Here is a 27,055-nt window from a genome sequence, read left to right as displayed (position 1 = left end):
CATATTATTGCAATAGTCAACCAAGGTATGGACAACTAAGGCAATATTTCAATCATTCAAGAAGGATTGTAGTTGGCAGATCAGACAAACACTCTCCTTGTTGCAGCAACTGATTGCAAAATCCAGTGATAGATGGGGAACAAGGTACACTCTCAGATTGTAGAAATATACCTTGAATAAAATATACCCTTTCCAAAACAACTTCATCCCACTCCCAGAAGTCCAGCCTTTTTTTTTTACAAAAGTCAAATCAGATCAGATTTTCTTTATCAGCATCACCTCTGTCTTGTCTGGATTTGATTTTAATTTGTTTTCATCCACCCTAATAACATGGTTAGATAACATTGGGGATATTGATTGCTTCCTATGAGTTAGAAAGAAAGGAGCAATTGCCATACTTTCAGCGAATTATAATGCAATATTTATTTATTTTTTTGTCACAACAGTATATATAAGCATAAGCATGAAAATAACTATATTATATATAAGCATAAGTATATAATAACTATATTAATTGGATATAATGAAAGAAAACAATAGGACAGGAACGGTAGGCATGTTTGTGCTCTTATGCACGCCCCTTACAGACCTCTTAGGAATGGGGTGAGGTCAATAGTAGACAGTTTTTGGTTAAAGCTTTGGGGATTTTGAGAAGAGACCACAGAGTCAGGTAGTGTGTTCCAAGTATTAATAACTCTGTTACAGAAGTCATATTTTCTGCAAATCAAGATTGAAGTGGTTAACATTAAGTTTAAATCTATTGTTTGCTCTTGTTTGTTGTGATTGAAGCTGAAGTAGTCTTTAACAGGAAGGACATTCAATAGATGATTCTATGAGTTAAACACAGGTCCTGTCGAAGGCGGCGGAGTTCTAAGTCTTCTAAACCCAAGATTTCAAGTCTGGTGGCATAAAGTATTTTGTTGTATTCAGAGGAGTGGAGAACTCTTCTTGTAAAATATTTCTGGATGCATTCAATTGTATTAATGTCTGAGATGTGGTATGGGTTCCGGACAGGCGAGCTGTATTCAAGAATTGGTCTAGCAAATGTTTTATAAGCTCTGGTTAGTAGTGTAGTGTTTCTGGAGAAGAAGCTACATAAGATTAGGTTTACAACTCTTAAAGCCTTTTTTGCGATGTAGTTGCAGTGGGCTTTGGCACTTAGATCATTGGATATGAAAACTCCAAGCTCTTTAACAGGGTGGGGGTCATATGTAAGGTAATGTCCATCGAGTTTGTATTTAGTGTTTAGATTCTTTTTTCCAATGTGTAAGACAGAGCATTTGCTGGTTGAGATTTGGAGTTACCAAATTTTTGACCATTCTGACACAAAGTCAAGGTCTTTTTGATGGGTAGCTGAAAAATTACAAAGAGTGATGAGGACAAATTGGGAAAAAGATCTTAATATTGAAATACCAGAGTTAGATTGGAATGTGAATTGGAAGAGTAGAATTATGAGAACTTTATCTATAAGGATTAAAGAGCACAATTATAAAGTTGTTTGGAAATGGTATTTGACTCCAGTAAGATTGTCACAAATGGATAAAAAAATTAGTAAAAAATGTTGGAGATGTGAGATGGAATTGGGGACTTATGAACATATGTGGTATAATTGTGATAAGGTTAAAAAGTTTTGGCAACAATTGGAGAAAATGATATTTGAAATGATGGGGAAAGTAATAACATTGAGAGTGGAAACTATATTATTGTTGGTAATTAAGGAAATAGAATTAACAAAATATGAAAAAGAATTGATTAGAATTATGATTATAATAGGTAGAATTATAATAGCTAGATATTGGAAACTAGATGTGATTTTTAGAATAGAAGAGTGGAATTCTGAAATGTGGAAATTAGCTTTAAATGATAAAATGACATGTGATATTAAAATTAGAAGTGGTGTGTATAAAGAAGATATTTTCTGGAAGACTTGGAAACCATTTGTGGACTTTGCGCTTGGAACATTGGACGCTTCAGTACCTGTACCTCGAGAACGTGGATTTTGGCAATCATGAGGATATATCCGAAGACCCAAATCTTCCTTTTATGTATAGCACAAGGGTGTAATAATGTATTTTCTTTTTGTTTGTTTGTTGCAAAAAAAAGTAATAAAAAAAAAAAAGAACACAATTACTTTTAATATGGTCTGATAATATAATTTAATATATTAAATTACGAACTTCCCCCTGGTTTACGCCAATTGCCTGATCTTCGGACCTTTCGCCGTGAGCTGAAAACGCATTTATTTATTCAAGCGGGACTGGCTTAAAAGTTTTATTAAATTTTTAAATTGGGGTTTTTATGTTTCTTAGGGTTTTAAATTGTTTTAAATTTTGGCCATTTAAGTTATATGCTTGGTTGTAAGTTTTGTTTTAATGTGTATATTGTGGGGTTTTTACTATTTTGGCTGTACACCGCCCTGAGTCCTTCGGGAGAAGGGCAGTATAAAAATCTAATAAAATAAAAAAATAAAATAAATATAAATATAATTATATTATAATTATATATTAAATTATTATTATTATTTATTTTTATAAATAATTTTATAAATATTATTTATTATTATATTTAATAATAAAAATTATTATTAAATATATTATTGTATATTAATATAAATATATAATATATAATTTAATATACCTGAGAATGTATTATCCTATGCCCATCTGAAGTCTCTCAAGAAGATAGCTGCCTTCTATGTTAAACTATACTGTTGAGAGCATGGAATATTTCAGTGTGATTGCAAGTAGTCTGGTTCATAACATATTTATGTTTAAAACCATATGAGCTTGGAGAGTTTTCCATGGGTTTTATCAAATGATTAATCACAATATTGAGAATTTTAATTAAATGGTTTGTTAGTTGTAATTTTAAATGAACTACTGTGTAATTGCATGGCGGTGCAATTAAAGCACCTGTATCTGAAGTATTAAAGCAACTGTATCTCCCAGGAAGCTTGTCTGTATTTCAAAGACTATCTCTAGTTATATGGAGATGTGAGTGTATGCACTGTTGTTGTTGTTTTCCATTGGTGATCCCATGCATAGACAACTGGACACACTTTTGGAACAGCTTTGTGTGCCTTCTGGAAGACAAAGTTACTTTGGCACTTTGAAGACAGGCGCTTTGCTCTTGTTATCACACACTGTGCAGACTTCTATCAGATAACTCCTTTTGAAGCCAAAAGTTCAAATTTGGGGTAGAATGCATTATACATTTCTAGTAAATTGGTTCCTACCCAGCTAGTGAGTGACCGCTTCTTAGCCTTGGCTGACCTTGAAAAGCTGAGCTGAGTTAGTTAATACCCAGTAATTCTTCAGAGCTGAAGACTAAAGTGAGTAGCTGAAATCCTAGTTGAAGGAAGTGGCAGTGTTTGTACTGTTGTATTAAATGAGACATTACTTTTATGTTTGCTAAATGTTAAATCAAATAGTTTCACTTCTGGTCTTAGTCAAAGAACAGCAACCCCAGTTGTTTCTGAAGTGGTAGAAACTCACTATTTCTTAGTATATGACTGAGCATGAGCAAGCAATGGATTTCTGTAAATACCATTTTAAATACTGCATCAGTCATTCTACACCTCTAATGAAGTAAACTATAACTCAAGAAAGCTTATGCCTTTTAATAAAACTCATTAGTTGGAAAAACATGTTAAGGCTCCTTCTGACTTAATGTTACATAGTATCTTTTTCTTTTAACTTCTCTTAGATTTGTGAAAATGAGGTGGGTAAAACAATTAGTGCTAAGATCTCATGGAGGCTTTTTTTTTTTCGTGTAGGACATTGGTTTCCTATAACCTTGAATCAGAGTGTTGCATCTTTAAAAGTCACAATTCAGTTTTGAAAGCTAGTTATAGTTTTTTATTTAATTCAGCATGCAAGTATCATATTGTAAATCTGTTTAGTTTCCTCAAAAGACAACATGCCTGAAATATTTTAACATGATTTTGCCAAGGACACCATTAATATAGGAGTCAGTAGATGTTATGTCCTCGGAGTTACGACCCGAGGAGCCTTGCCTGTTGCTAGCCACCGCTGATTGGTCTAGACGCGGCTAGCTTTAAAGCGGGAACCCGGCTGCCTCCTGATTGGTTCTTTAGACTTGACAGCTAACTATTTAAGCAGCTGTCAAGTGAGGGAAGTTGTTGTTGTTGCCATTCTTGAGCATGTTGGCTCTGAGTGTTATTATACAATCTGGCTAACAATAAAGCCTGTTAATTACCATAGCCTCGGACTTCTTATTAGTTCTAAGGACTGAACAGTAGATGACCAATTTGACTGTCAAGAAAAAAAAAATTCAGGAAAAGTTGCCACTTTTTAAAAATTGTTGCTAGAAACACCTGTTTAAAAAGTTGTTTCTCATATTACCATATCTTTAAAAGAACAAGTGCTGAATCTTCTACTGAAAAAGTTAATGAGGTCACAGTGTAGCATTAGTGTTGTCATGGTAACTGATGTCATAGTCTTTCATTACCTTGACTCAAGGGAAAGATAGAAGAAGGGCCGTTGTTGCTTAAACATACTCTTTTAATTAAATCATGGCTATAAAACTGTCCAAATGTAAATGCTTGCTTCCTTGAAAAGCCTTTCAGGAGTATATAACAGCCTCTTCATCAAGAAAGAGCATGGATCTGGCTGTAATCTTGAAATTATATATGCCAGGCCTCTGTGATTAATATTAAAGGCCCATGAATTTATTGAGCTATTCAGTTTTCATCGTGTGTACTTCATCAATAATTATATTACAGTTCATGGGTTGCAGACTTGCAAAACTCTGCCATGCCTTGGGATTTGATCAATTAACCATTTTGAATGCCCTACCTAGCTACAAGAAAGAAGTGGTAAGTCTCTTCAAGTACTTGGGGTTGTTTTTTACTACTATTATTTTAAAAGAGATTACTGCATCAGTCATTAAAAATTAGGCCATTTGTGCACCTTTCACCATTTTTTATTCATATATTTCAACCTAAGTTTCTTGTCACTTTGTAAGGCAGCAGTTCTCAACCTATGGGTCGCGACCCCGTTGGGGGTTGAATGACGATTTGCCAGGGGTCACCTAAGACCATTGGAAATATGGGAAATATACTTGCAAGTCGAAGAATCACGCTCCAATGGTTGACTCCACAAGCCAGCTGCAGGCTCTTCAAATCGCTAGTCGAATTTGACTTCAGGCGTGATGAATTTAAAAAGAGAGAAATCTTTGCTCTGATGTCTCCCTCTCAAGCCAGCTGCAATCACTCCCAATCGCTAGCCTAATTTGGCTTCAGGGACGATAAACTTAATAGGGGAGGAGTCTCCGCTTTAATGCCTCCGTCCTCAAGGCAATCGCAAGCAGTTCAGATCGCTAGCCAATACGGCTTCAGGCGCGATAAAATCAAAACAAAAATAATTTTACGGTTGGGGTTGCCACATCGTGGGGAATTGTATTAAAGGGGTCGCAGCACTATAAAGGTTGAGAACCACTGTTGTAAGGGAACAAAAACATTCATTGTTTTTCATACACAGAAACAGAAATCTAACCAAACAAGATCAGTTGTACTTTAAGACAAATGCAGATGTACTTTGTTTACATGTGATATGATAATGCCTTTTACACATGAGGAAAAAGAAAACGAATTATCCTGTGCATTTCTATCATATGTTATCGGATGATAGAATGATGTATCACTATAGCCTCCTAGTGTTGAAGTTGAATAACAACACACTGCCAATAGCAATGAAGCTATAGAAATAATGTTGGGTTTCCTTCAGAAAAGTATTCCTGCTGTCAATGATATTTTCTTCTTGACAAGATGTGAAGAACCTTAGCCATTTCTGTCCCTTTTCTTTCCAGCAAGATCCAGCAGATTTAGTAAAAAATAGGTAGAAGTAACACGGGAATTAACAGTTCCAGGTATGGGAAGAAGGAAAGGTTGAGTGGTTTTGGATTGGTTTTGGATTGCATTGCTAAGGTATGATTGGTTCCTTTTAACTGGGAATGAGCATCTCCTTTAGTCTGATTTGCAGAAAATGCCCTTCCACAATGTCTTTCAAACAAAATACCTTTTGTCATTTCATTGTCTGGTAGTTACACTGTAGTAGATAGTTGTATGGATTGTGAACAGGGCTAATAATGCCTGTAAAAATGAAGCCACTAAATTAGCATTTTAACTCTACGTGCAAATTGATGCACACAGCTTTGCACAGGAATGGCTATGAGATTTCAGCTGAAATACATAAAAGGTAGTGCTTGATGTGTGATCACAATTGGGACCAGAATTTCCCTAAGAAGGCATTTGATAAGCAAGCGACACCCAATTGTACCATGGTTGTAAAGCAAATCACGGGTTGTTTAGTGAATCATGCAGTCATTAAGCAAATCGGCTTTCACTACTGACTTTGCTTGCCAACTGGAAAGGTCACAAATGGCAATCACATGACCCTGGGACAAATGCCAAAATAAGACCATCCTATCCCATTTGTTTAAAATGATTAAAGCCCTTTGCTGTGAAACTGCTAATCCATACAAACAGAGTATAATTTGGCTGTGTTTTATTTACTATATTTCTTATTTTTCCAGTAACTACAGTTCTCTGGGCAATCAAATTATGGAAAAGCAAAAGGATTTTTGAAACGCACAGTAATTGAGATAAATGATCAACAATTATAATGATGTTACATCCCTAGAATATCTCCCCAGTCGCTTGAATGGCCCCTATCCTTGTTGGCTTTGGGAGAATTTTAGAAGAATGTTTCACAACCTTGATAACTTTAAGATGTCAACTCCTGGGATTTTGGGAATTGAAGTCCATACATCTTAAACTTGCCAAGGCTGATAAACACAAATATATAGGAAGAGTTAACTGCTTAAACAAATTTTGAAATATAGAATGAGGTGTTTATGCTCTTAGCAGTAGAAATGTTTTTAATTGGGGAAAGGATTGCAAACTAATCTTGGGATCTTACTTTGTTGTTTTAACTGTTCTGACTTTTTGTAATGGTATTTTGCTTTGCTTAAATCAAATTATGGAAGGGAAGTTGTATGGCATTCAGAGTCAGTTGTGATTAGAGCAACCTATAAATCCAGTAAAATAAATAAACTGATAGTGAAACACACAATTATATGCTTCCAACCCTGGGGCATAAGGGTTCTCCTGTATTTTGCATAATGTCAGTAATGAAAAAAATAGGTGGAATAATTATCTCCAACAGAACCTTTAAGCTGCTGAGGGGACTTCCTTTCCCTCACACTTATTTTTAAAATGGAGGGTGGTTGGGGGGGGGGGTTAACCCCTCTCCCTGGCCACTGTGTTGGCATACTTCCTTGCTAAACAGCCCTCTGTCAATTTAATTTAAATTACTGTTAAATTAAATTCAAAGTTCCCAGTTATTATAGCAATCTATGAAGCATTCATTTTCATACTGTTTCATTCACCACAGTGCCCATGTTTTCATTAAACAAATAGGTTTTCTTTTAGGAGTCCTTTAGTATTTGTTGATTTGGTTGCTGCTCAGATGATCCACCCAATAGCTACTGATAGTTTGATTCTATGTTGGTTTCTTTGAGCCACTTGGAATTTGTTTGGTCAAATATATAGTATTTGATTCAATAATTTTGATTTATCTGACTCGTTGGCTTTCTAAACAGATGGTTCTTTATTTTAACATAAATTCTTCTTAGCCTAAGAAATGGAACTCTGTTCCTAAACAATGATAATTGTTGCTTTTACCTAGAATTGATAGGAGCTCCTGACTGACTAATCAGTTACCAGATAATGGATTTCTCTTATTGTGAGTGTAAACTAATTTGCAGTTGAATAAATATTTCAAAAGTAACAAATATGTTCACAAGGTGGGGCTTTCTCGTTTGTCTATTTGCAAAGTAGTTCCTGTGTCTTGAATTGAACTACCTTATTTTCTTGTACACTCACTACTTATAAATTTAGACTGTTAATAAAGTTAAGATGTATAGAGTTTAGAATATGCATATAATCCTCCTTTGTGAATTCTAGTCCATGTAAATAAGTCATTAATATTCTTCTTTTAATATTGCCTTTATATTTCTCAGGAATAGAAGCAGAGAAGACTTACTTATTTGCCAAATAACAGGAAGTTTTATGGAACCTTTAAGACAAATTAGTTTATGTTGCATAATTTTTCATGGATTATAGTGTGATCTGGGACAACCTATTCAAACAGTTCAGAGCCAATAAGAGCCCACTCTATTAATAGCCCTAATGTGATTGCAGGAGCTCCCATGCTTTGCAATGTACTGCTTAAATATTCAGAATAAATTATGATGCAACATATACCCTGATTTTGAAACAACAAATCACCATATTAGTCCTTTAGAGAAGGAAAAAGATTCTTGGTTGTCAAATTCACACATTAATCCAGGCAGTAAATGCAAGGCTGGATTTGACTCCTGATTAGATATTTCATGAGATCAAATCAAGGCTGTCACCTTTTTAAAATTATCATTATTCTGTGCCTTCGAGTCACTGTTTACTCCTGGCAACGCTCAGGATAAGTCTCTTGAGTTTTCCTGGCAACATTTACAGAAGTGGTTTGTCCTGGCCTCCTTCCTAGGTTGGAGAGAGAATAACTGGTGGCCTAAGGTCACCCAGCTGGCTTTATGCCTAGGATAGGACTAGAACTCACAGTCTTTTGTTTTCTAGTCTGATGCTTTAACCACTAAACTACACAACCTAGAGCTAAGAGTATCTATGGAACCGAGGCTAAAATATTGAGCGAAGGCCCTGAAAACTCTCTTCACATTGCTCTTTTCACTCCCACTGGCCCAGTGAGAAGCTCCTGAAAGGACTATATCATTTGCTGCTGTATACTCAATAGAGCAGCATAACAAACATAAAACAAATTTTGGCAAAGTTTCTCCCCCCCCCTTTCAGTTCACATCATCTCATTTCCCCACCAGCCTATCTAATAAATTAAGAGTAAAAGCCTAGAATAACTAATTCAGAAAAGCTAAAAATAAAGCCCATTATCCATAGAGGTGGCCAGGAGGATGTTTTCTCTCCCTCCTTTCCTCCCCCAACCCTCCGTCCCTCCCTCCCAGGCATTACACCAACTGATATTTGAGTAAGTGGCAATCGATCTTAGAAATGTCTGGCTCTCATTTTTCAGAAACGAAAGAGCTGTAGCTTTAAGTAATCAGTAGCTGCTGTTGCCAAGTACAGAGGCTGCAGTGAGTGTGTCTCTGTATTGGGAGAGACGGATAGAAGGACTACGGTAAACTGCAAAGCATGATGAAGTCGAGCTGAGGCAGTGGCCAATGGAATGTAACTGGTTGCGAGTTAAATGTGGCCCAACCAGTTTGCTTTGTGGTACCGCTTGCCACCTGTACACTCCTGCCTGTATATGCTGGGGACCGAAGCTGTACAATGGGCTGCTCTAGCAGCAAAGTGTGCTTGTATTTTCCATGTGCTGCAAAAAAGGTAATTGGTATTTGTTCTGTAGTGTTCTTCTGGAATAATGTCAAGGAGTTTTCAGCAGTGGTTTGCTGCAAGCAAGGTGAAATGCTTCCTGCAGCAGGGAGCTTGGATTTTGATATCTCTGCAACGTTGAGCTCTCCAAGCAGTTGATTGCATGAAGGAGGCAGAGGTTCATTGTACGTTATAGATTTGGGTTAGGGGTGGTGGTGGAAGGACTGCTTGTTTTTTGTAACTTATTCAGTAGTTGGAAATAGGCAGAAAAGGACGTGTATTCTTTTGTGATGTTTAAAGTGCACCAACTTTAGCATTAAGGAAAGAATAATCCTGATTAAGAGAATGTTTTGACTGAAACAATGACACACACTGTGCTGCTTCTAAATTTTGTAATTGGGTTTTGTAATCTGTAGAATATTTGGGCTCTATTTACCTTTGTTATAAAGTACTTTGCATTTTGTTTTGCACTCTTGTGTGGCCCTCAAAGTTATGAATAAGAGGTCTTAAAATTTGTTGACTACAAGTTAGAAGATGTTAATTTAATCCTAAGAGTATCCACACTTAACCAGAAAACTAAGCTCTTGCTGACTAAAGCAGGGGTCTCCAACTTTGGCAACTTTAAGACTTGTGGACTTCAACTCCCAGAATTCCTCAGCCAGCTTTGCTGAGGTGAAAACCTTTTTTAAACACATCTGCTTCCTTATCTCAGAACCTTCTGTGTTTTTCCAGTGTTAAAAAGCTGTTATCATGGATGATTCGTACCTTGGCATCTTTCCTGCTCCCAGCTCCTATCATTTAGCAGATAACCCGTAAATATAACTACTGAAAAGTATTTTCCCCCAATAACATTATATGTATCTCTGCTGTGTTTTTCCCACAGAGAGAAGAAGTGCTTTCCCAGCGTAAAGAGTTATCACTAGAACTGCTCAACCTACGTGGAGATCTGGGTAAGTGTTAATCAATGCTATCCTCCTTCCTTTTTTAAAATAATAAATGGAGCAACAAAGCAGGGCCATAAGAAGTCATAGAATTGACTCAGCATGTTCAGACCCTTTCCCACTGATCCCACTTCATTCTGTTCAGATCTTTGTAGTCTCCATTCTTCAAGATTCTTGATTGTATGACCCTGAGGTCATCTGGCTTCCAGAGAATTTCCTCTGGAAACATGTCTCGGATGGTCCAAACATCCAGTGTGGGGAAAGGGGATAATGAGATAGGCTGTGCAAATTCATGTTTTTCTTTTTGTTGATTTAAATCAGCGGTATCCAACCTTGGCAACTTTAAGACCTGTGGACTTCAACTCCCAGAATTCCCCAGCCAGTCATGCCGACTCTGGAATTCTGGAGTTGAAGTCCACAAGTTTTAAAGTTGCCAAAGTTGGACACCCGTGGTTTAAATGGAATAATGGGTATTATTGTCCCTCTTGACAATGAGGAAACAATGGTAATGTGCTGTATTTTATTCATAGTGGTGTACCACTTCCAGCCTGCTCACAGTGAACTAAAATTAACAAGAAACTAAGAAAACATCACTTAAACTAAACAGATTAACTGCTTCAAGGCAGAGAATCATAAAATTCTTACCATGGTTCAAAATTAGATCCAGCTTAAATGTGCCAGAGAAGCATTTCATCTTAACACACATCATCAGCTGATTGTAACATTATGGGTAAGAGAATAAAATTGGTTTTGCTTTATAACTTACCTCTGACCTTGTTAGCTGGCCTGAGGCAAGTTGCTGACAATTTCAAAATGCAGAATTGAGGCTGGCCTATTTTATGGATTAATGGAATGGGGCAACGACATCACATATGTGAAACACTTAAGCAATTTGGTCTATAACTTGATTGACATTCAATCTGTGAAATGTGATTATAAGTCCTTTGTAATTTCAGATATTTTATTATGAAAGTAATGATTACTACAAATAACTTCAGGGCAATTTTAAGCAATGTTTATATTTTTACCATTATTCACATGAACTTCTCTAACTTGATGTCTCATTGCACGTGGACTACAGTTCCACCATTTGTGGACATATGGCTGAACCTACAGTATTTGGAGATAGCAAGACATCTGGAGGGTGACAGATTCAAGAAATGTTAGCATATCTAAGATGATTCATACATTATCAATTATTGGCACTGAAAGTGCTTACTCTTACTACTAAAAGCATACACTAGATGAGATAAAGAAGCTTTCTTCTGCCTTGGGTCATTAATATATTGAAAATATTTTTATGTAAATCATGCATAAGCATAAAATTTTAAGGAGATTATTTTTCAAGTGATAGTAATACAATTATACACATGGGAGAATTGAATGTTGGCTTTGCTAGCTAGACATGGTTTCTTACTGTTTCACTTTATACCAACAGAGTATTGTGTGTTTCTGTTGGATCTTGGAGGTCATTCTCTCTTCTCTTACACCCTTGTCCATTGATAATATAAGGATGTTGAGCAACAAACATTGTCCAGTTTTGATCAATGGATTAAGCTTTAGGCAGGGATGGCAACTTTAAAAAAAATCAAGCCCTTTCTGACTTTTGAAAAAACCAGATTGTCAAGGTTCCAAGTAACACCACCAACAAAAGAAGACTCTGACGCTAGAAGTTCTTCAAGTTCCATTTTATTAGAGATGTCCTATTGGCACAAATTGGCGGCTTGTTGTGAGGAGGGGGATGATGGCATGGATGACTTCTTCCCTATGGCTATCGATTTGCAGTTTTCTTGATAAGGCATCAGCTAGCAGATTCCCTCCCCTTCCCCAGAATGTACTTTAGCTTGAAGTTAAACCTCCTAAAGTATTGTGCCCAACAGATTTGTTTGGGAGATAATTTTCTGGGAGTTTTCAGGGGCTCGAGGTTTTTGTGATTAGTCCAGATCTCGAAAGGCACTTTGTCCTCTACAAGAAAATGTCTCCAGGAGAGGAGGGCCCAGCGGACTGCATGGGCTTCCTTCTCCCAAATTGCCAATCTCCTCTCGGTGTCAGTGAGCTTCTTGGACACAGGTGAAGGGCAGGAGTTGTCCTTGTGGGTCCTTCTGTAAGAGCACAGCCGCCACCACTACGTCGCTAGTGTCCACTTGGACGATGAACTGTCTCCCTGGGTCTGGGTATTGGAGGATTGGCTGTCGTGTCCCACTCCTCCGCTGACAGCCGGGTCAGGGAAATCCGAATCAGGCTTGCCTCTGCAGCTCCGCCCAAAGTCCTAGCAAAGTCCTCAGAGCAGGCAAGAGACCAGTAAGTGACTTCAGCAAGATAAGTTCGACTTTGCCTGACTCAGAGACTGCCAGAAAGCAGATCCTTTATATAGGCCATGGGGCGTGGCTCCATGACTCAGCACTCATTAAGGCCTGCCCCTCCCTTCCTTCTGTTGCCTCCGCCTATCCAGTCTTCTGATGCGAGGGTCACTCCAATCAGCTGTTGGAAGTAAACTTTCCTCAGGCTCACATGCTGTGGAGGAGGGGGAGGGGTCTAGCTGCTCCGTTTGCCTGGGCATGGAGCCAGGGCTGGGGCCGGGGGATCCTCCCTCCTCTGCAGCCTGCTTGGGCATGGAGCCAGGGCTGGGACCGGGAGGTGCCCCCTCCTCTGCAGCTTGTCTGGGCATGGAGCCAGGACTGGGGCCGGGAGGCATACATTCCTCCGTGTTCGGGAGCAGATAAGCAGACCCCGGCTGCGGTGAGAGCAGACAAGACACAACACTGGCTCTTTGGCAAAGAGCCATTTTAATTTCTCAAAGTCTTTTCGGAAGTCCATTGACCAGGCGAGTGGTTGACTCGGTTGTGATTTTGTGGGAGGAGGCTCTGTTTTTAACAGTTCTGTTAAGGGCAAGGCAACTTCTGGGAATTCTGGAATGAATTGCTTGTAAAAGTCTGCAAAACCCAGGAAGCTTTGAAGCTTTTTGTGGGTGCGTGGGGTTTGCCAATCTAGCGCTGCTTTCACTTTCCCTGGGTCCATTTCCACCCCTCCGCTTGATATTCAGTAGCCTAGGTAATCTAGGGAGGTTTTATGCAATTCACAATTTTGACAACTTTGCATAGAGCGGTCAATGTGGCGTTCAATGTGGAACCAGACCCGATTGAGGAAGTAGACCAGCTTCCCTGGGGTCCTGTCAAATGTTTTTCTAAATCGTGCGGGGTCGGTGCAAGCTGCTCAGCTGGTACTGGCTGCTGGACCTGTACTGGTGGCAGGATCAATATTTCTACAATATTGGTGTCCACAGGACTAGGGTTGATCACTGGTAATTAACCTGCTTTGTCAATGGGGGAAAGAAAGTAGCATGAGCAGAACAGGTTCAAGACAGCTCACCAAAACAATTATCCAGGGTACAAAATGGGCGCTGTTCCTCTTGAAATAAACCAGAAAAAAGTCCAACTTTGCAAACATAGATCTGATGTCTCACATGTAGAATTGTTCAGTCAGTACAAAAATCCCCACACAGTTTAAGCCATTTAAGCAAAAAAAAAAAAAAAAAAAGGAATTGTTTGCAAAATTATTAGATTTCATTAGCACAAAAAATTACTACATATGTTGTGGAATTTTTTTTAAGCCTAAAGTCTCAAAAAGGGAGAAAAAACAGACAAAATTGCCAATGAAAAGAAATCTACAGAAACATTCATGATCACAATGCCATGCTTTGACAAAATTGTCCTCCTGAGGCAAAATAAGCAATTAAGTCAATACACAGATTAAGTGAAGGTAAATAAGGCAGATAAAAACCTAGTGTGTTTTAAGCAGTTTCACACTGCAATTTGCTTCCTTTAGAAAATAAATCAAACCAATCCACAGATGTTCAGAAAATAAAAGATATTTCTTTTACCATAATGTCCTGGAATTTTTTTAAATAAAATGATGATCACTATGTCAAGGTGCTCAGGTGCTCAGACATTCAATTAGCCAGTATTACAGGCAATAAAAATAGTCATTTTTTAAATCTACTATAGTGGCATCTTGAAGCATACAGTTTTATTTTTATTCTTTTAATTTAGCTGAAAGGTTTCTTTTTTAAAAAAAATAAAATAAGGGCATTATCAGCAATGAGAAATGAAAATATCAGTCCAAATCTTCCTGTTACATTTTGAAAATGCTGTTCCCATCCTCAAATGTTCCAATTCTATTCATTTAATTCAGTCAACTCAATAGGGGGGAAAAAAAAGATTGTTCTTACCCCTTCACTATACCTAAGGTAGATTGGTTAATACAGACCTGGTCTGGAAGAGACATCTTCTTTCAACAAATTACAGATAGTCCTCAACTTACAACAGTTCATTTAGTTTGAAGTTACTACAGCACTGAAAAAAAGAACTTATAGCTATTTTTTCACACTTAAAATCATTGCAGTATCCTAACGGTCAAGTGATCAAAATCTAGACGCATGGCAACTGACTCATATTTATGATGGTTGCAGGAACCTGGAGTCATGTGATCCCTTTTGTGACCTTCTGATAAGCGAAGTCAATGGGGAAGCCAATTCACTTAACAACTATATTACTAACAGTGATTCACTTAACAACTGTGGCAAGGTCATAAAATGGGCAAAATTCACTTAACAACTATCTCACTTAACTACAGAAATTTTGGACTCAATCATGATCCGAAATCAAGGGCTACCTGAAAATAGTATTTTTTTCCAAGACTGACATAACTTTTAATTTCTGAGACAAAGGAATGGCCGGAAACAAGCTGCATTTGTCAAAGTTTAAGATGATTCATTTTCAAATCTTTGCATCATGCTACAACTTCAATGAGATCTTATTCTCATAAAGCTCATTTAGCTATTTCTATCACCAGCAACTTGCAGAGCACATATGAAATCCCGCCCTACAGTTGAAGCCTTTTGCCTTGGTCTTGATAGTCCAACTATACTGTATAAGAGCAGAGAAGAAACAGCTGTACCATGTCAACAGCTCTATCATGTAAACTGGTGAGCAAGGTTGACCAATTCCACATAATACCAGAATTAGCTATTTAAAATCTCATGGTATTTCACTGTTCCCCAGTTTTCAAAATTGATTTTTATGGTCATTTGACTACAGTTGGCCCATAAGCCTTGGAAACATTATTTTAGCATATTTTCAAACAAACACCAGATAACATAACTTAGAGACTATTTACCATAAAAAAGCACACATAACAGAACCTGTTCTAGTATATAAAACTAGACATAGACTAGATTGGAACATATATACAAGTTTTAAAATTTATTTTCAAATACATATACATTTTTATATTTATTTTTAGGAAAATTCTTATAGGCTTTTAGGAAGACACCTAAGGTCTAGCTATTTTATTGGGCCTTGGGGGTCGGATGTCAAGTCCCCAACTGATGAAGATTTCACTCCAATAGCTACCCTACAGCTTTAATATATTTTAATGAAATATGCTCTTAAATTGATTATGGGTTTATTTTTGTATGCCACTTAGAACCACATGACTTGAGTTAGGCAGCCATATAAATACCTGAATGAATACATAAATAAATTGGACTGTCACAATTACTTTGAGATAACTGAAATAGGTGGTGTTGTCCACAATAAGATATTTTCAGGTAACCAGAAGATATTTCGATTTTCAAGTTAAAAAAAAAGGCCCTTTCCTTCCATCAATCTAGACTTCCCATACATACACACCATCAAAGGTGACACACACACTCACACGCTGCCATTCTTACTGTTTGTTTTTTAATTTAGAATGGTCTCAAAGAATCTGTGTGAGTCCTGGAAGCCATCTTGTACTTTGGATCTTCAGGGCTGCCACATTTAGTGCTGTGGGAAACCGGGAGGAGGGATTGTATGGAGCAGTGGAGGTATATAGTCGTAATAACATTCTTTTCTCTGAAAGTAAGGACATGCTGCCCTGCACCTGGAATGGTGTGACTGGGAGGCATGTCCAGTTAGGGCAGTGCATTGATTGGACCATGTGATGGACGTGTGGGTGCTGGAGTAGGGACTTGGACTTTTTTTTGGGTGGAAGCTTTCAGGTTTGGGTTTTCCCAGATGTGCCAATATGACATCTCTAATAAAATGGAACTTTGAGGAACTTCTAGCCTCGGAGTCTTCTTTCATTGGGGGAGTTACCTGGAACCCTGACATTAACCCAAATCTCCTTTAAAACTTCAACCAGCTCCCCAAACTCTTGGGTGCTGTCCGGGGTCCTAAGGCCCAAGCCCCGGCCTAACACCAGGTGGCATGAAGACTCAAGGAAGAGGGAGGAAGACCACAAAGGGGACAGAGGGAGCTGGTTTGATGGTCCACATCAAGACCTTCTATTCCCCTTCCGAAGCTGTGGTGAAGTCAGCAGAGGCTGCCGAAGTGGAACGCTGACAGAGTGCCCAGCCCAAAGAGCCAGTGACCTGCCAAGCCACTCAACCTTTGTCCCTTCTCTGTGGGACAAAGACGTGAGTTGTGCCACCCCAGATGTTGACCAAGGTGACACTGCAGGAACAGCAGATGGGAGCAAGCCGAGTAGAGCAGACCCAAGCCCTCAAATGGAGAGCATCGGGACCAGCTGATCTCAGTGACTCCTGAGAGTGGGGCTTCCCACCACCGTTGTTCACTGGTGGGCCTACTGGAGGAGTTTGGCCAGTTCAGCATGGGCAGCATCGCACAACCTCCTAGTACTGGCCCACCCGGATGGACTCTGGCTCATCCCACATTCACCTTTCTGGGCCAGGGGGCCGCAGCAACACCGAGTGAAGAACAGATCTCCTTTCACTCAGCACGAAGTGGATCAGACTATAGTCTCACACGTCAGGCCCAATCTACTAGAGTGACAGCCCCTGCTGGAATCAGAACGGCGCTACAGCAAAGCCCACTAAGCCAATCCAGCCTGGCACTACTAGGACCACAGTTGGGACTTTTGGGTGGAAGCTTTCAGGTTTGGGTTTTCCCAGATGTGCCAATATGACATCTCTAATAAAATGGAACTTTGAGGAACTTCTAGCCTCGGAGTCTTCTTTCATTGGGGGAGTTACCTGGAACCCTGACATTAACCCAAATCTCCTTTAAAACTTCAACCAGCTCCCCAAACTCTTGGGTGCTGTCCGGGGTCCTAAGGCCCAAGCCCCGGCCTAACACCAGGTGGCATGAAGACTCAAGGAAGAGGGAGGAAGACCACAAAGGGGACAGAGGGAGCTGGTTTGATGGTCCACATCAAGACCTTCTATTCCCCTTCCGAAGCTGTGGTGAAGTCAGCAGAGGCTGCCGAAGTGGAACGCTGACAGAGTGCCCAGCCCAAAGAGCCAGTGACCTGCCAAGCCACTCAACCTTTGTCCCTTCTCTGTGGGACAAAGACGTGGGAGTTGTGCCACCCCAGATGTTGACCAAGGTGACACTGCAGGAACAGCAGATGGGAGCAAGCCGAGTAGAGCAGACCCAAGCCCTCAAATGGAGAGCATCGGGACCAGCTGATCTCAGTGACTCCTGAGAGTGGGGCTTCCCACCACCGTTGTTCACTGGTGGGCCTACTGGAGGAGTTTGGCCAGTTCAGCATGGGCAGCATCGCACAACCTCCTAGTACTGGCCCACCCGGATGGACTCTGGCTCATCCCACATTCACCTTTCTGGGCCAGGGGGCCGCAGCAACACCGAGTGAAGAACAGATCTCCTTTCACTCAGCACGAAGTGGATCAGACTATAGTCTCACACGTCAGGCCCAATCTACTAGAGTGACAGCCCCTGCTGGAATCAGAACGGCGCTACAGCAAAGCCCACTAAGCCAATCCAGCCTGGCACTACTAGGACCACAGTTGGGACTTTTGGGACCCAGTAACTCACCTCAGCAGCCAGTCTTCATGTTGCATCCAGCCAGCTAGATCCCCCTTGGCTGGGCCTTCTACCTCAGCCAGGGGTGGGTGCAATACCAATGGATACCAGCTTTGGTCCTGGCTTGTGGGGTTGCCCTGGAAACAGAGAAGGACTGGTCCATGGTGCCTCTGCCAGCAAAAATTGAGCTTGTGAGGGCTGTGCGCCCCCTGGCTCCGTTTTCCCTGGCAGAGGATTGCAGGAGGCCGTCCCAGCCAAAAACAAAGTTCCAGAGCCCGTTTTTACTGGCAGAGCACTTGGGCCACCACAGGCGCCCCCCTGACATGAGTGACGTCATGCTGGCCACACCCACCTCCCAGGTCAAACAGAACCCTGATGCGGCCCTCAATGAAATCAAGTTTGACACCTCTGATCTACACTTTTACAGAATTACTAGAATAGTTTTCCAAAACATAAACTATGCTTTAACAAATTCCTGGACCAGTCTAAAAATAAAAGTTGTAAAAGAAGAAGAGTAGCAAACGATGCTAAGTTAAAATGGCTAAATTGGCATGAAATCTCATAGATCAAAATCTAGAAAAATACCCAGCCATTTAAAAGATAGCTACATAGATAGTAGGCATCCTCCAAGAAAAAATGTCCCTCCTAGAGATGTAGATTTGTTTTGCTAGCAAATCGTAAGATATGTTTTGCCTGCCTTCTCCATTCCTGAAAATTTTGGTAGCCCTCATTTAACTATAGCAATTGAGCCTAGAATTTTCTGTTGCTAAGTGATGCGATTGTAAAGCATGAGTCACATGACCGCACTGCTTACTGTTGGCAGTTCCAACAGTATCTGATTACCATTGTTAAGCCAGGACCCCACATGATCCTGGCTTTCAATTTCTTATTGGCTTTCCCATTGATTTTGCTTTTGGAAAGCCAAAGGTTGCACATCTTGATCTCATGACCAACATACTGTAGCAATGGTCAGAAATTTAGGACAGTTGCTAAATGCCTCGATTGCAATCAGGTGATCATCAGGCTACAGCAACAAGCAGGAACTTCGAGGACTGGTTGTAACTACCATTTGTTTAGAGCCATTTCAAGGACCGCCTGTACTACAAACTAGCAAATTGTCAATCTATTTGCTATCTGAAATAGGTGTGCTGGCCAGTCTTGTCAACTTCATTACTCACTTTCTGGTAACAAAATGAAAGAAAAGGCAATTTTTCATATTATAGTTAGAATCTGATTTTATCTTAATTTTGTAATATAGAATAACCTAATTTGAGAACATAAGTGCTTTCTCACTCTGAATTTTAGCTCCAAACTATTTTCCTTTATTACCCAAAATAAAGATAAACGTTAAACTTACTATATCTAGCTAAGACTTATGAGGGAATTTTGTTCCTAACTAAAATGATTTATTTTAAAGATCAAAATGTTATTTAAGATTAACTCTTCTCAAACTGACTATTTTAAGTCTCTTGAAGCACGTTTGGCTCTTTATAACTACATAGACCTATATTAAATGGTAGGATTATATTTAGCATTACAAGAAATTTGGAATTAAGAATAGTTTAAAATATAATTTTGCCAGTGTAGAATAATTACCAGAGACCTAGGTTATATATGAGAAGCGCACACAATCTTCCATACAGTTTTGAATAGCAGGGCTGCATATTTTGCGGTAGGGGAGGGAGAATTCTGCTAAGTAAGGAACTTCTGCTGAAAAATTCTTACGCTTCATGACCTAGTAATTTCTCCCACCAGTTTCACAAAGGTGTAAAAGAATATGACAAAGAATTGGACACTTCCAATACATGGATGGATTCCTCAACATTGAGGAACGGGCTTACAACATGTGTATAAGAAAATAAAAAATAAAAAATTGAAAAAATAAAAAAGAGGAACGGGCTGGGACCACTGCTTGTAATTAGTAGCAAGATCAGATCAATAGTACTGGAAATGTCTGAAAAATTGAATGGGTCCCACAAGGCAAGAACCTAATCCTTAGATATGCCGTGCTTTTTACGGAGAAAGCTCAAATCCTATGTTAAACAAGTTGATAGCACTGGGAAAGATTTTTGCTAGAAAAACTCTTGCTAAACCTTTATTTGAAACATGTCTTGAATCAACTGTATTGTTTTGGATACAGATGCTATGGCTTTGGAAAGAATGAGGGATGATTTATATGACTGTTTATGGGCTAGCCCAAAGTGTCAGTAGCTTTTCAAGTTCTCTGGAAAGGTATTTCTATTAGCTGCTATCCAACCGTCTTTTAAACTATATACCTTATGTCTAGGATTAAACCTGGAAATAATTAACTGCAAGTACATAAACCCTCAGTACACTGTTCCTCTCTTCACTGGAAACTTTGTTTGAAATTATTGTGTTGAGTATCTTCTTTGGGAGGAAAAAAAAAGAATGATAAAAGCCAAAGATGTGTTTGTGAAACTACTTGATTGTAAGAGGAAATTATTGTTATTTATCATATCAAGTCACTACTACCGCTGCCTGTGAGAAATTGGAGAAAGACCGAACTGAATTGCAAGCAGCTTATGAAGGGTTTGTGCAGAAGCTGAACCAACAGCACCAAAGTGATGTATTGGAATTGGAAGAGCGGCTGAAACAGTTCTACACAGCTGAGTGTGAAAAACTTCAGAGTATCTGCATAGAAGAAGCTGAAAAATACAAAGCACAACTTCAGGAGCAGGTTAGTGGAGCTGGAGTTAGATGCACCATTTATTTAGCAGAATGGTTAATTGTTGCAATATATTTAACCAAGGTTTGTTTTTACATTAATGCATTCCTCTGGAACCTCGGCAGTGAAGTTTAAAAGTGTGTAAATCTTCACAGAGCCAACTGTATTGTTCATTTTGCAGTAAAATTAAGAACTACATTAAAATGCAGCAGCCTTCTAGGATGGCCTCATGTTGCAAACCATGTTGAAACCTGTGTTAAGTTAAAGCCCTATGAAAAACTATGGTGCGCTTGTGGAACACTTGTAGAATTAGTTGGGTGTGTGGGTGTGTGGGTGTGTATGTGTGCGTTTGCGTGTGCGTGTGCATACTTTTGAGTCAGTGTTGATTCTTGGAATGCCTGGAGAAGTTCTTGCAGATTTCTTGACATGGTTTTTGGAAGTGGCTTCCCATTGCTTGCTTCCTAGGGCTGAGAAGGAGTAACTGAATCACACTTGACCCAAAATAAGAATTTATTTTTACACACACACACTAAAATATTGTTACTTTTTAGGTTGACAACTTAAATATAACACATGAAAATTTTAAGCTAGAACTTGAAACCAGTCATGCAGAAAAGATAGAAGAGTTGAAAAAGGATTATGAATCTTCTTATTCAGGTAAATTGTCTCATTTCTTTCCTGTGATTTTAACTAAGGATGTTACATTTAGAAAAAAATCTAAAATCATTCAAAAGCCGGTTAGTGATTTTTTTTTTACCATGGATACAGGATTTTTCTACTTCTAACTAAAATGTAACCTAATCTTTTGCTACTGCGACTTAACTTGTATTAAAGGCATGTTAGAGAATCTTACCTCATAATAATAAACCTCTAAATTTTTTCAGAACTCAAGGCTACCCATGAACTAGAAAGGAAGTCACTTGAAGAATCTTTCCGTGAGAAGCAAGAAGAACTGGAGGTCTGAATTTCCCCCCCAGTTTGTTAATAAATAGACACTTTTATGAACTATTTCAAGATGATTTGCCTCCACTATTTGAAAATTTTACCTTTACTTTTCTCTCTTAAAAAAATCCGTATTTATACTTAGTCCTTATTAATATAGCACAGCAGTTTAGTTTTTATTATGCATATTTATTGCTTATACTGATAGGTTTAACAGATTGTATCACTCTGGTGCCCAGCTAATAGTATTAAGAATCTTAGCACATATTTATTTCTGACTTCTACCGATTTACTTTATTCTGATGGTATTTGTTTGAATGATTCCTGGCTTTATGTTAGAGCAGGGGTGTCAAACTCGATGTCATTGAGGGCTGCATCAGGGTTGTGTTTGATCTCAGGGATGGGGGTGGGGGGCGCGGCCAACTCAACATCACTTGTGTCAGGGCGCCTGCAGGGGCCTCCTGCAGTGCTGTGCCAGTGAAAATGGAGCTTCGGAGGACCGTACGAGCTCCGTTTTCACTAGCAGAGCTCCGTTTTCAGGTCGGCCCCACCAGCCAGATCTAAGCAACCCATGGGCCAGATCCAGCCTGCGGGTCTTGAGTTTCACACCCCTGTGTTAGAGGCTCAATTGTTATATTGGATTGTATTTAATGTTTCAGAAAAAAATTGCTGAATTACAAAGTGAAAATGATTGCTTAAATGAAAAGCTCAAGTTGGAAGAACAAAAACGAATAGCCAAAGAAAAAGCAAACTCTGTAAGTAAGGAATTGGATAGTATATATTGTAAATATTATTATAAATGTAGAAATCTTTCACAAGTATCAGGCACTTTTCAAACCCTGTGACTTGGTGCAAAAACATGGCCCAGAAGCGGCCATTGATTTAATACTTCATAGAGTGCAGACTATAAAGTTATGATATTTTGTGTAATTAGGGGCTGTATAAAGCTTGCAGAAACTTAAGGCACCAGTTTCATCCCTTAAAACAGGTGTGGGCAACTATAGCCCCTATACAATCTGTGGGCTTGCAACTCACAGAATTCCTGAGCCAGTATTCTACAGAATTCTACAGGGCCATAGTTGCCCACCCTTGCCTTAAGACCACTGAAGCACCACCACCATATCACTGAAATCCTAGTTCTGTGTACTTTAGGTTTTGTCTCTCAACATTCTCTGCAAAAGCTGGTAGGAGGTGTCTGATCCAACAAAAATACTTTTTCTCCTAAATATTGGGGAAAAAATAACTAGAACAGGTAAAACAAATGCCAAAGCAAAGCATTTTCAGGAGAAAAAAAACAACATTTATACCATTACATTTATATGTAATCAGTGAGTCACTTCAAATGGGGCATGTTAAGAATACTTAAACACATGTAGCTGAATTCGAAATATTTATTTCACACCCAAAATGTTAGGGGCAGTGTTTTTATTTGCAGCTTCATAAACCTAGAAACAGATTTAGCTGCTTTAATGAGTCTCAGGCAGGATGCTGTATCCCTCTTCTTCTGCAGCATTAAATGAAAACACAATTTGAGGCATTCCATCATTTGATAGAATAGCGCACAGTGGTTACATGGGCACACTACGCAATCACTCCTGCTTAGTTCTACTGTTGGCAGCAAAATCCCTAAAAGCAGGATGTTGCATTTGAGGTACGTTTAGGGTTTTGAATTCCATTTAGATCTTTAGCTTATGCAATGCTGCATACCTTCAGCATCTGAAAATGATCTGTGTATAGCAAAGACACTATCTTAGCCATCTTGATTGGAGGATGATAGGAGAAAATCCAAAACATAACTTTTAAAATGCTGATAGAAAAGAATGTGTAAACTTTTGAGTTCTTATCTGATAAAATATCTGGGTAACTCGAAAGCCTGCACATTTTGTGTCATTTGAGTTGGTCCTAATAAAATATCACTCAGCATAGCTTAATCCTTGCGGAATTACAAAAGTAACATTACTTTGGAATGGGCAATGCGTGGATATTTACAGCCAATACAAATACAATTTTCATAAATTTCTCCATTCCATGCAAGTCCTTCTGATGGGTTCTATGGTGGTTTGCAAGTGCCTATATTTTTTCTCTATCCCCTGCCCCCAAGTATGGCAAAGAAAATCCATAGCCAGTCAATATATCATACACCTAATTTAAAACACATGGCAGTGTTGAGGGGCTCTGCTAAACATCTCTGTATATAAATTTTCAGAAAAATCCTCAGATTATGTATTTGGAACAAGAACTGGAAAGTTTGAAAGCAGTATTAGAGATCAAGAATGAGAAATTGCACCAGCAAGATAACAAACTATTGAAGATGGAAAAACTGGTGAGTTTTGCATTGAAGTGCTGGCCTCCAAAATCTCATTTTTGTGCTGATAATGCAAAAAGACTTACGGTAGATCACTGAAGTATGAAATTGGGAACAGGCATCAAAAATGTTCTCTATTATGGTATAAATCAGCCTGTAATTAATTTCAGGAAGGAAAATTAATTTTGAAAGAAGATAAGCTTTTAGCACAGGCTTGTGATCTCATGTAAAGCCTGCCCATTGCACTAGCTAAAATTGAAGTTGCTCGTTCAGATTTTATTATTAGCCAGGAATCTGAAATATGCTTGGAGGCCAACTGTGGTGATTTTCTTTCCACTTCACCCTTTTTTTTTTTTTTTGCAATATAAGCATTGTTGGTTAAATATTACAGAGATAAAACACAGTTCTTTGAATGCTTAAAATATGCAATATAAATTATTTCTTGTTTTCATACAATTTGAACAAAATGATAATTTGTTGGCTTGAGAATTCTTCATTAATCAGAAAGAAGAATTATCTTCATTAATTAACTGACTTTTGAGCTTAAAATACCTTGTTTTGGGGCCAAAAATATTATTCAATCTATAGGAGTCATATTTTTAAAGAATCATGCTATAATAATAATAATAATAATAATAATAATAATAATAATAATAATAATAATAATAATAATAATAATAATAATAATAATAATAATAATATTTTAATTTGTATACCGCCCTTCTCCCGAAGGACTCAGGGCGGTGAACAGGCAGATAAAATACAGACATACACAATAATTAAAACAACCCTTAAAAAACTGATTTAAATTAGCCCAAAAATTAAAATAATAAACACCCCCATAAAATTACAAAAATTTAAAAACCCATCACATTCAATTAAAATTACAGATAAAAATCAAGCTAGTCCAGCCATCTGAAATAAATAGGTTTTAAGTTCGCGGCGAAAGGTCCTAAGGTCAGGTAGTTGTCGAAGCCCAAGGGGAAGTTCGTTCCACAGGGTCGGAGCCCCCACAGAGAAGGCCCTCCCCCTGGGGGCCGCCAGTCGACACTGTTTGGCTGACGGCACCCTGAGGAGTCCCTCTCTGTGGGAACGCACCAGACGATGGGAGATAGAGGCCGGCAGTAGACGGTCCCATAGATAGCCCGGTCCTAAGCCATGGAGCGCTTTAAAGGTGGTAACCAATACCTTGAAGCGCACCCGGAAAACGACAGGCAGCCAGTGCAGTCTGCACAGGATAGGTGTTACGTGGGAGCTCCGAACCGCTCCCTCAATAACCCGCGCAGCCGCGTTCTGGACTAGCTGAAGTCTCCGGGTGCTCTTCAAGGGGAGCCCCATGTAGAGAGCATTGCAATAGTCCAGGCGAGAGGTAACGAGAGCATGAGTGACCGTGCATAAGGCATCCCGGTCCAGGAAGGGACGCAACTGGCGGATCAGGCGAACCTGATAGAAAGCTCTCCTGGAGACGGTCGCCAAATGATCTTCAAAGGACAACCGATCATCCAGGAGCACGTCCAAGTTGCGTATCTTCTCCATCGGGGCCAATGACACCCCCGATAGACAGCCGCATCTGCAGCTGACTGTACCGAGGTGCCGGCATCTACAGCCACTCCGTCTTGGAGGGATTAAGTTTGAGCCTGTTCCTCCCCATCCAGACCCATACGGCTTCCACACACCGGGACAGCACTTCGACAGCTTCACTGGGGTGGCCCGGGGTGGAAAAGTACAGCTGAGTGTCATCAGCGTACAGTTGGTATCTCACCCCGAAGCCACTGATGATCTCACCCAGCGGCTTCATATAGATGTTGAACAGGAGGGGTGAGAGAATCGACCCCTGCGGCACTCCACACTTGCATAAGTGTCTGTTCTAATAGACATTGTTGATGAGGACAAAATGTTTAAGCCAAACAAGTACTCTAGCAATTTAACAATATAGAAGTTTCCAAATATCATCATATAAAGATTATCTAGATTATTGGATACTTGTCCTGAATTTATTTTATTTTTGTCCTTCTACTACAAACTCTGGGTGGGAACTGGAATTACTGGATGTTTTTCCATCTTCTCTGATGTGTTCTGGTGTTGCTTAGAGCTTACACTATTTGCTTGATGTCTTTTAAGAAGGTTTCGGATGATAGTTTTTCACTGCTACAATTATATTTAAATCCCAGCTATCCATTCATTCTCTTCTTGCTCACTCCCTGCATACATATCTGTGTACTTTACACACTGCATAACTGGAGAATACATAATGAACTGGACTATCACTCTCTTAAACAGATACCCATGATAAACTGGGAATAAAGTGAATCTAACTTTTTCCTCTATATTTTTAGATTAAGAGCCTCGGTCTTTTAAATTCAACTAGATCCATTTAAATAACTGTCAATCTTTTGAATTTTATTGAAAACATCTGTTTTGTAGCAGTTTAAAAAACTATATATAGTATTCTTTGTTAGGGGCAAGAGACTAACAGAATTATTGCCATTGTTAGGTTACATTTTATAAATAGACATTCAGGCTAACTTTTTAATTGTAATGGGCAAAAATGCTTCAGAGGATTAGCAACATTGATGCATTAGAGCAGTATTCCTTTGTGTTGGTCAAACAAAAAAAAATATGTGCAATTTGACTTCTTGTCCAAGGTGGAGAGCAACACTGCCCTGGTAGAGAAAATGAGAAAACTTCAACAGGGGAATGAAGAATTAAAAGCTCGGATGGACAAACATATGGAACTTTCCAGGTATTTTAAGTCTAGCTCAAGTCTAGCTGGCCAATCTCTAGATACCTATCCTTCATGGGGGGAATTTAGAACAGGATGCATGCAAATGTTTTCCAGAACTGCCTTGGACTTTGAGTGACATGTCAAGAATAGTAATTAAAAAATGAACAGGACCAGGATGAATAAATATAGTTGCAGTAAATAAACTTGAATGTGAT

At 39.0% G+C, this 27,055-nt stretch overlaps 1 protein-coding gene across 6 annotated transcripts in view; it reads left to right on the top strand.

Annotated features, from left to right (window-relative positions):
• The window catches only part of MTUS1 (microtubule associated scaffold protein 1), a 130,760-nt gene that overhangs the window by 100,688 nt on the left and 3,017 nt on the right, over positions 1-27,055 (top strand). For 5 of the 6 annotated variants that reach the window (XM_058192597.1, XM_058192596.1, XM_058192595.1 and 2 more), the window contains 7 exons: positions 10,302-10,368; positions 20,666-20,880; positions 21,420-21,525; positions 21,753-21,826; positions 22,470-22,565; positions 24,017-24,133; positions 26,761-26,858. In XM_058192597.1, the coding sequence (XP_058048580.1) occupies positions 10,302-10,368; positions 20,666-20,880; positions 21,420-21,525; positions 21,753-21,826; positions 22,470-22,565; positions 24,017-24,133; positions 26,761-26,858 (773 nt within the window). Of the gene's footprint in view, positions 1-9,091; positions 9,431-10,301; positions 10,369-20,665; positions 20,881-21,419; positions 21,526-21,752; positions 21,827-22,469; positions 22,566-24,016; positions 24,134-26,760; positions 26,859-27,055 lie in introns of those variants that run through there. The other variant, XM_058192601.1, reaches the window with a different exon arrangement.

This window comes from Ahaetulla prasina, chromosome 8, assembly GCF_028640845.1.
Source record: "Ahaetulla prasina isolate Xishuangbanna chromosome 8, ASM2864084v1, whole genome shotgun sequence".
Classification (NCBI taxonomy): domain Eukaryota; kingdom Metazoa; phylum Chordata; class Lepidosauria; order Squamata; family Colubridae; genus Ahaetulla; species Ahaetulla prasina.
The sequence above is the reverse complement of the archived record's forward strand: the minus strand, read 5'-3'. Positions and strand labels throughout refer to the sequence as shown.